Here is a 10,011-nt window from a genome sequence, read left to right as displayed (position 1 = left end):
CTGGCAAGGCTCCCACGTACTGAGAGTCCTGGAAGGATGAGAGGAGGATGTGCCCCTCCTGCTCCCGGTGGGCCCAGGGAGCCCCACTGGCCCTCTCCCTGCCAGTGCCGTGGCTTCCCGCCCCAGCACGGTGTTCCTCCGAGCCCAGGGGGCTGGGGCCAGGGCCGCTGTGGCCCAGCAGGTTCACAGAGGCTCAGGGTCCCACAGGGCAGCGGCCGGGGTGGCAGCCGCGGGACCGTTGCTCAAAGCCCCATCCAGCCTGGCCTTGAACACTTCCAAGAATTGGGCATTCACAGCTTCTCTGGGCAACCTGTTCCAGTGTCTCACCACCCTCACAGTGAAGACTTTCTTCCTGGCAATCCAATCTAAACCTACCTTCTTCCAGTTTGAAGCCATTACCCCTCATCCTGTCACTACATGCCATTGTGAAAAGTTCCTCTGCAGCTTTCTTGTAAGCCCCCTTCAGACACTGGAAGGCTGCTTATATATATGTGTGTATTGATTTTCAGGGGGGTTGTGTGTGGTCTCATTAACCTCTTCATAAAACAGCCTATAAACTATGAAGTGCGTTTTCACGCCGCCCGGCGGCAGCAGCCCTCCCTCCGGCGGGGGCCCGGGCTAGGGGCCGGGGCTCGGACTGGCTTTCGGGGGCGCGGGTTATTGTTCCCTTTACAGCAAAAGCCCCGTCGTTCCGTGGATTCGCGGCTCGCCGCGCCCCGGCGGGCTGAGGGACGCCCCCTTGCGCCCCACAGAGCCGTGGGCTCGGCACCCCGGGTGTCCCTGGGCCGGGCAGAGCCGAGGGCCGGGGGCAGGAGGGCCGGGGGGGCCGGGGCTGGGCCGCGCCGGATGGGGCGGTGGCTTCCGCGGGCGGCCAGGGGAGATGGGGGAGCCGCGGGGAGCGGCGGCGAGAGCGGCGGTCATGGTGCTGGCGGCGGGCGCCTGCTACTGCCTGTGGCGGCTGGCGGCGGGCGGGCGCCGGGCCCGGGCCCAGGGCCGGGGCGGGCCGGGCCCGCCCTCAGGTGAGGGGCTGGCGGCGGTGCGGGGCTGCGGGCCGGGCGCCGGGGCAGGCGGAGGAGGCCCCGCCGGGGCCTGGGCCGCTCCAGCGCCTGCGGAGCGCGGCTGCGGGCCGGGCCCGCCTGGGCCCTGGGGGTCGGAGCTGCGCCCTGATGCTTGTCGGCCTTGCAGTAGCCGTGCGACGTTTTTAAAGGACTCTGCAGCACGTTTGGTTTTTAAAAAAGCCTAATTTATTTTCTTAAAGTCCCCTAAAGCGTACATCTGGTCAGTGTATTTACTTAATGGGATGATTTGCCGTTCTGTTATTTAAGTTATTTGTGTTCCCTCTGTAATTCAAAGCTAAACAAAGTGTTTAGACGAGGATGAGAGATAAGGATAAAAAGCGATTTTGTTTTTCAAGCTAGCTACTGGATTATCATAATTAACTTTGACCTTTTTTTTTCCCCCCAAAGAATATGCTATGCTGTTTGCCTGGTGAGGTGGTGGCAGCAAGTATGTGGAATTAAAAAGGACTGGTTAGCTTCTCAAAAGTCGTCTTGAGTCATCTGTGACTAGTCCAGCAGCCATAGATTGGGTCTTCAGGCTGCTCAGCCTGAATGGTTCTGCCTCCAACCTGGCTGAAAATGGTCTTTGATGGCATTTGTGTCACCCTTTTATAAAAGCCAGGTACTCCATGACATCATCCTGACTCAGAAACAGCCTTGCTCAGTTGGTTGAGTGATGCCACGGTGGGCATGTTCTTAACATTGTGGCTGTTACTTTGTCAAAGGACCTCAGGGTACAAGCAGAATGTTTCTGGAAGTAATTCCATAATTTCTGGAAGTAGTAGTCTGCAAGTCAGAAATTCTGTTTTCCTACAGTGTCCAGACAGATTTCCATATTTCATTTCAGGGAACACAAGTTAAAAACTTAAGATGTTTGGTGAATATTCCTAATAATTTGAAGGGGAGGTTTAACCAAAGAGTAACATAGCTCAGGCTCTTACTATGTATTCCTTTTTTTTTCTACTTAGAAGAGAGGTAGTCAGAGGACTCAAGAAAAAGGACAGAACAGTCTTTTTGCCATGGTATGACGGTTGGGCACAGTCAAACTTAGAACGATGCGTCCTACAACTGAGAACTGAACATCAGCTTTGTAAAAAAACATTTAGTGGTAACTAAGTGAAATATCTCAAACTTGGTATCAAGTATTTCATTTTTAAACACTGACAGACAACAGCCCTCCAGTGTCAACCCACACCATGGATGCGGATGCCCTACAGAAGCTTATTCATTTGCTCCAGGCCACAGATGATCCATTAATTCAAGAGCAAGCTTTAATCACTCTCAGCAACAGTGCTGCCTTCTCTGTAAATCAAGTAAGTATTGTTCTGTAGAAAACAACAGTGTTTCAATACCAGTCAGAAGATGAGAGGTGCTGTTTTGCTGAAGAGTGACACAGGACTGAGAGCTGGGATAGCTTGTGTTCTAAAATCCATATTATGTTTATGCCTTAATTTCTGCTAGCCCAAATAATATAGTTTACCAGCTTCACAGAATTTATATAAGCTTAATATTTGTTCAATTTACGTTCTGTACAGAGTTTTGTATTTTAAAAGTGCTGTAAATGTATCTCTTGTTGCTTACAGTTATGTTAATGAAAGGGTTGAACTGGAGAAGGGTTAAATGCTTTAAGGATCAGATTTGAAATTTACTAAGATAATTTAAACTAATTTCTTATCTTTACAAATTTGTATGCCATTTACATGTTAGCAACTTTCCAACTATCCAGGTCTCTTCAAATCAATTGGAAATATGATGCAGAACAACTTTGAGCTGGATGCAGATTTTCATGCCTTTGAAAGGTTTAACCTCCAGGGTCCCACCCTTTTGTTCTTTTTTTTTTTCTTTTTCCTTTTTGCTTTTTGTGTGGTACTTATGACAGCTGTCTATTCTGGCTTCTCAAAACTGTTTTCTTAACATAAATCTCTCAGAACAGAACATAACTGAATCCCAAGGCCCATTGGCCTAATTTTCATTTTCTTGAAAATAGTACATGTTTTTTGCAGTGACGGTTAGAGTCTAAGTGAGAAAGATTTAAAAAAAAATCAAGTGTAACGGAAAAAGAAAGATAAAGTTTTAGAACTTCTACTCATAATAATATAAAGCTGCATCTTGAAATTCTGTTCTGTTCAGTCAGGACTTTTAGGTACTGTGACCTGGCTCAGCTATTCTATAAACTCATTATGCAATAATTACCTTTGATTCTTTATAATCTAAAATGCTTTAAGCGTGCTTTGCAGGCCAGATTTTAAAAGTAAAGGTGTTGTGCCATTGTCAAATAATGCCAAATAATAGTTTGTCCCTAAGAAGGATTATTCTTAATTTCAATGGAAGCAATAAAGCAGTATCTGCTAACGCTCTCTCTTTAAACAGAGGAGTCTATTCTGGAAGTCTTCATTTACACATTACATTTGCATTAAAATGGAAAATTTGAGGAAAGCCTTCAGCGTTCAATTAAATTTTTTTAATAATCTTATTAAATATCTGGTTTGTATTTCAGGATATAATCCGAAATTTGGATGGCCTTTCTGTTATTGGAGGAATGCTCTCAGATTCCGTTCCTGAAGTTAAAGAAAAAGCACTAAATGCACTTAATAATTTGAGTATGAATATTAAAAATCAGGAAGAGATACAGGTAAGTTTTGTAAAGGAAAAAAATCAAAGTAAATGAGACACAGGAGACGATACAGGGCTTCCAGCATGTTTGTTAAATAGAAGTCAGGATGACAAAATGTTTTGATGCTGGACATAAGAGTCAGCAGATCGGGATGATCGGTGCATCCCAAGGCCAAAAGGGTAACTTAAAAATGCACTGTATCGCTGGCACTTACTTTTTTAAAAGACAGACAGGAAACTAGGCAGTTTGTGTCCAGCTTCCACCAAATGCTATTAAATAGAGATTGTGCTGCTAAGTTAATAGTGAAATTATGTGGGGCAAGATGATTTCCAAGCATGTCTAGAACATCAGCGGTGGTTGTTCAATAGGATGGAATTCAGACTGCGCTTACCATGACTCCTTAGGCAAGGGAGGAGAAAACTGTAACTGATACCCTGGGTTTGTATGACACCAATTTTTCAGGGTGATGAACTTTCATCTTAAAAGAATAGCAAGTAAAAATGAGAAGTCCCACTGGTAAATATAGTAGATGGTATGGATGTGAAGGGACCAACCATCAAAGAAGCGTCCACTTTTGACATTATCAGATTAATCAACAGACCAAGACATGTCCAACTAGTGAGCCAACGCAGATTTGAAGATTTTTACTGCTTTTTTCATTAGCTTGATAAAAAGGCAGTTTGATTGTACGTGGTAGTTTGCAGCAGCTTTAGTGCTGAGCAACTTATTTTAAAGCAGTGCTTGCAAACAGCAAATATTTATACAGGCATATAGGTAGAAAACAACTCCTTTGGTAAAGGCAAAGTAATTTTTTTCTTAGGAATCCAAGATTCATTGTATACTGTCATCCAGAAGAAAACCTGGTAAAAGGTAGTTGTTAATGTGACTTGTCATCCCTGTTCCTGAGGTGAGTGGGCCACGCAATTGGAAGAAAGGATTTTATTCCAAGACTTGTCCTTAGCTTGTTCTCAACATTTAGGACGATGTTGGTTGCTGCAAGTGATTTTTTTTAAATAACTTCTTAAAGCAAATGTGCCACTCCTGAGATGGAGTCAAAACAATTTGGGTTTTCAGAGCATTTATGCTTCAGAAAGGTTTGTGGGCATAACTCTGTAACGTCTGCTTCTGTCATGCCAATAGAATATTTGAATATATTCAAAACAAAACAAAAAAGTACTTGTTTCCAAGAACGTTCATCAGGTTATCTATTCAGCCAGCAGCGTTCAAGAGGTGGAAGGTAGGTTCAAGAGGTAGAGCCACTACTGTGGCTGGACTACTGATACTATTTGTGAAGAGAAAATCTGCTTGTATCAAAAAATGTCTTCTCTTTTTATCACCTTCCCTTTTTCCTCAGGTGTACATTACGCAAGTTTGTAGGAACGTTGAGTCAGCTCCCCTGAACTCTGATCTGCAGCTAGCTGCACTCCGATTGTTGACAAACATGTCCGTTACCGGTGACTACCACCATAAGATGATAAACTCAATTCCCTGCTTTCTTCATTTGCTTTCAGAAGGAACAGAAAGGACACAGGTACTGGGCAGTGTGTTGTTACAAACCATTTATGAAGCTGCTTTACTTGCCTCTTTTTTACTGTTTTTTTTAAAATGGTTTAGACTGTGCTTAATAAATCAAATATTCATTAATGATAGCAGATAGTGCATAAAATCCTTAAATTCCGAAAGAGGGGAGAAAGGGAGTCTTGGTAGTGGAACCGTTGGGCTAGAGCTCTACTGAAGCAGTTCTGTGTGCGCTGCTGTTGTCCTGTGCCTTTACTGTCACAACTCCAGAATTCTCTTCTGCTGGCTAAACATCACTACTGCGTCACAGGGCGAGGAGAATCTGCATGTGAAATGCTTCACTGATGCACGAACCTCTCTGGGGAAATGTGCCAACCTGTGATAACCTAAGTTAGGGATTACTTTTCACTTATGCTTATTACATCTCTTGAAGCCTTAGTGACTGCAGTGGGAAATTGTGCTCACTTCTATATTATTGTAATACTGAAAGAAGAGAAAAGCTTCAAATATTTATTCAAGATGTCACAGTACCATCACTATCAATGTATTCAGTTGCTCTATCGGATCAAAACCAGTTTTCCAAAACAAATTTCCACTAAACTTAGTAGACCTATTTTACTTAAGTACAATAAGTAGCATTTGGCCTTTTCCTAGTGTTTAGTTGAAAGATTAGTGTCACAAGGTCCAGGAAAGTACAAAAGTGTATTTGTATATGCTTCTGATCACATTTCCAATACAACTATCCTCTGTATATTTTAAAAATATTCTGTATTTTGCCTACTGTGAGTTGTTTATAGATCTTGCTTTATTTTGATGTATAAGTCAAACTGAATTTACTTGTAAAATGTCTATACTTTGTACATACATGCTAGTGGCTCTATAAGATCTGTTTTTTCCTGTACCAAAGACTGAAGTGCACAACTCAAGATGTCAGTTGACCCATTCTACCTTTTCCTCTCCAAGTTGACACTAACACTATTGATGCCCGTTACTGCTGTACTTACTGGGTTTGGAGCTCGCAATGAACTTGTACATTTCTCATTTCAGATTCACGTTTTAAAAGTACTTGTGAACTTATCTGCAAACCCAGCCATGACAAAACACCTTCTCAGAGCTCAAGTGAGGTTCTTGTTGTTTCATTATATTTTTAGCATTTATACATGTGTATGTGTGTAGATATGTGTATGCATCAGAAGAATTTTAATGCATTAGAAGTATATATGCAACTCGAGTAAAATTCTAGGCAGTAGCAGTACCTGGTTAAGATCAATAGCTAGAAGTGTACATTCTTTCACAGGCTGGCTCTCTTCCAGCGTGTAATGTCATACAGATACTGTACTGGCAGAGGGGGAGACACAGTGGCTATGAACTTGAAGACAGTTGGTCGTACTGCCTGTGTACCATTCCAAATAATCAGTGACAACTCACAGAAGCCGGCTCTCACCTTCCCTTTCCACCAAAAGACCAGTACTGTGAACTTTTTTATGTAATATATAAGGTACCCTGGTAAGTTTCAAAATCAAACCCAGAACCTCATTTCCAGACATGCAGTCAGTATATTGATTGAAGACCAGGTACAAACATCAAATACAGCCAGTACTGTAAGTGATCCTTCTCAGCAGCTGTTTCTAGAGCTAACGTACTGTACCCAAGACAACCAAATTCCACTGAAAACCTCACCCCTTTACTCAAATGCAGCCAAAAAACTGTTGTCTCTAAGCGCTATAAGTGACCTTTCCCTGCGCATTTACTTATGTCACTTTATCTGACATTTGCTATTGCTGGCCTTGGCATACAGGTTTATTTCAGTTATATCCTTTCCTCACAGCAAAACAAAGAGTCGGGGACTGGAATGGTGCTGCATCCTCCTCCCCCTCCCCAAAGTGAGTTTCTTAAAACATGCAGTGGCTTTTATTTTTGAGCCACCTGCCATGAGCAAAGCTAGTCTAGATACTACTGGCTTTTCATTATTAAAACAAGGGTAGGGTAGCTAAATAATTTAGTTCTCTGTTAAAAGTGTATCCTTTCCTCATTTATCAGATGTGCTAACATAAAAACATCCAGATCACTGCAGATGGCAAAAGCAACATTATTGAGAAGGAAAGCAGACCCTCTCTTCCAAATGGGAATTTTCCAGACAGTCACATTTTGGAGACTGGAAGCACAGAGCATTTATTAGCCTGTGATGCACAAGCCAGTCTTTTCTAAAGAGGAAATGTGCATGCTGTGCAAGTTTCTGGCATGCTTTCACAGCTTATAGAGTTCTGGTATTTCATAGGCTTTCCCTTCTAGGTGCAGATTAATTTTTTTTGTTTTTTTTAAGGTTAGGTTTAGTTACGTGTACTTAACTGCTGTTGATTAAGTATGGATTATTTCTTGAATATCTTAGGTGCCATCACTGCTGTTACTTTTTGACAGCTGTATAAACAGAGATATTCTGCTTAGAGCCCTGGCATTTGCGGCAAACTTGAAAAAGAACGTGAACAATGAAGATGGCACCATCATTCAGGACCAATACAGTGAAGATTCAGTTTTCTTTACACTCTGCAGAGACTCTGTCCCATTCGCTCAGAAACTGGCATCCTTGCTACATCACCCTGATACAGAAGTGAAAGAGCAAGTTGTGAGAATATTAACACAATAGTGATTTTTTTTAAAAAAAGACTGACTTGATGAAAATATCTAATCTTGGGAATGCTATGCTAAAAAAAAAACCCAACAAGCAAACAATATATCAACCAAAAAATACTGAAAACCACCATATTGTTAGGTACAAATCAGTTACTATAAAAAAGAATGCAATGTATTTAATATAAAGAGCATAACAGATTTTTTTTTTCTTTCTTTACAAGCAAGATAAAAGCAATAGCTTAATTAGTGGTGAGAAACAACTGTACAGCTGGTACATGTACACAAAGGGGGAGGAATAGTTTAAAACTTGAAAACTTTCCTATGTCAACATTTTAAATGTATGAGTAAACATTTGTCAATGTATGAGTGGCCATTTTAAATGTATGAGTAAAATGAATTGAAATATTCTTCTCAATGTCATAAAGAATTTTTGTTGCCTGAAATATTTACAGCTGTTGAATAAATACCTCTATAAAATGGTGCATTAAAGATTTAGGAATTAGGCATTTATGTTTTATTAATCTCATATCTGCTAAATGGGTGCAGGCACATCTTAGAAAATACTAGATAAAAACAATAGCAAACTATCATTGGCTTCCTACAAAATTAGTATTTTCAGTGAAAACTGCGTGTTAAAAGTTATCCAGCCCATGCTTTTTGCCCTTATCTGCACGGAATATATTCTAACCTACATTCTCATATGCTTAGTATGTCTATTCCATCTGGCCAAACTGCAGTGGAGTTAACCACAACCATGCAATGTTTCTACACTTGAAAAAAAAAAATCAAAAGGATTTTATCTTGCTTTAAAATTGTCACTTTAAGAAAAGCATACATATTTTTCAAAATATTTTATTATGAGTCAAAGACTATCTGCAGCTGCAATTCAACATTCTTATCTTTATTAAAGAAGCCTACAAGAGCAGCGTCATACCCATTTTTACAAAAGCTTCTGGTTCTGTAGCAGCCCTTGGACCTGCTTTCCTTAGAGAGCCTTACTCCTTTTTCTCTGCAACTGGAACATCATCGGAATAAACACTTCTGTTGAGTTAGTCCCCATAAAGTTTTAGTCATCAATCCAGCGTTAATTCAAAATGAAGTGGAATACACATAAACATCATTGTAAATGAACCTGAAGAGTTTCACTGATGAACATAAAAGATAACAGCAAACTTCATACTAAAAGACGACTGCTAAATCTTCCTAAACGCGGTGGAAAGTAAAAAGTGTCAGGTGCAAAGGCTAGAAACAAGTTTTCCACCTTGTACCATTCTTAAGAGAGCTTTATTACCTCAACTGTTCCCAGATGCTTCCTCTCTCTAAGATAATATACACACTCTGCTCTTAATAAAATACTCTCCTCTCTTTCTGTGATTCAATAGATATTTATTTTCAGTAGGTGACTTTGCAAATAGCTACAACTGCAAGAAAAATATGACCTTGAAAATACAACACATCTATGTCCTGATCAATTGCAGGGTAAAGCTACATGTATCTAGCTTACCTACATAGGTAGTTTTAAGACATCAGGAATACAATTAAGTCAGAAATAGAAGCTGGCATGATTCCCAGTCAGAACCCTGACAAGGGCTGCACTGACAGCGAACTTCCCTTTCTCCTTCCCACTGTTCCAGAAATGCAGTTCATTTTGTAATAAGCAGGTTACATTACAATCGCGTAATGTTTTGCTACTTTTTGTAGATATATTTCTTTTCTGCTTCTGTATTTTCAAAGAAAAATAAAGGCTAAGTCAGACACTAAGAATTTACCAATCCCACCTTCCTCTTCTGACAAGAGCTTAGACAAGTCTGTTCTAGCTATATCTGATAGACGTGTGTTTTCTTAAGCTCAGCAACAGAGATGTCTCGATGTTCCTCTTCATGTTCTTCAAACTCAAAATAAGTTTTTTAAATAGCATCTTTTTGATAATTAAAGTTGATCTCTTATGTTTTGCTTTGATAGTTGACAGAAACCAGTGACCATTGTCCCCTTTTCTAAAAATATATGAAAACTTGTTACAGCGTTGACTCAGTCTTCTTTTTCTGGTCTAGAAAGACCTATTTTTAAATGCTTTCTTCATAAAACAATGATATTGAGATGTTTTGAAATCATGCGAGATGCTCCAAAATGTCTTCATGCAAGTGTGTCTGATTTTTTTAGACCCCACCCCCACATCACCAAGCAAAGAGT

At 40.8% G+C, this 10,011-nt stretch overlaps 1 protein-coding gene across 7 annotated transcripts; it reads left to right on the top strand.

The window, feature by feature from the left end:
* The first annotated feature begins 857 nt into the window (after positions 1-857).
* Positions 858-9,719, top strand: ARMC10 (armadillo repeat containing 10). Of its 7 annotated transcripts, none has more exons than XR_008467772.1 (7): positions 858-1,019; positions 2,226-2,371; positions 3,556-3,690; positions 5,027-5,203; positions 6,238-6,309; positions 6,488-6,696; positions 7,580-7,699. XR_008467772.1 is itself a non-coding variant. In XM_054209432.1 (7 exons), the coding sequence occupies exons 1-6, from the start codon at positions 881-883 to the stop codon at positions 6,678-6,680; spliced, it is 867 nt and encodes a 288-aa protein (XP_054065407.1). In that variant the 5' UTR covers positions 858-880; the 3' UTR covers positions 6,681-6,696; positions 7,580-7,699. The 7 variants fall into 7 exon arrangements, 3 of the variants coding, with proteins under 3 accessions (XP_054065407.1, XP_054065425.1, XP_054065393.1); XR_008467770.1 differs by having other exon boundaries at positions 6,504-7,073; positions 7,580-7,682; XR_008467771.1 differs by having other exon boundaries at positions 6,488-7,073; positions 7,580-7,682.
* Positions 9,720-10,011: the final 292 nt, after the last annotated feature.

The sequence above is a fragment of the Rissa tridactyla genome, chromosome 1, assembly GCF_028500815.1.
Source record: "Rissa tridactyla isolate bRisTri1 chromosome 1, bRisTri1.patW.cur.20221130, whole genome shotgun sequence".
NCBI classification, from domain to species: Eukaryota; Metazoa; Chordata; class Aves; order Charadriiformes; family Laridae; genus Rissa; species Rissa tridactyla.
The sequence above is the reverse complement of the archived record's forward strand: the minus strand, read 5'-3'. Positions and strand labels throughout refer to the sequence as shown.

Bases quoted from the DNA above. Each gene is read 5' to 3' on its own strand.
- ARMC10 (XM_054209418.1), top strand. From the start codon at position 881: ATGGGGGAGCCGCGGGGAGCGGCGGCGAGAGCGGCGGTCATGGTGCTG. The intron at 2,372-3,555 runs GTAAGTATTGTT...TTTGTATTTCAG, and splicing joins CTGCCTTCTCTGTAAATCAA to GATATAATCCGAAATTTGGA. The intron at 6,310-7,579 runs GTGAGGTTCTTG...TGAATATCTTAG, and splicing joins AACACCTTCTCAGAGCTCAA to GTGCCATCACTGCTGTTACT.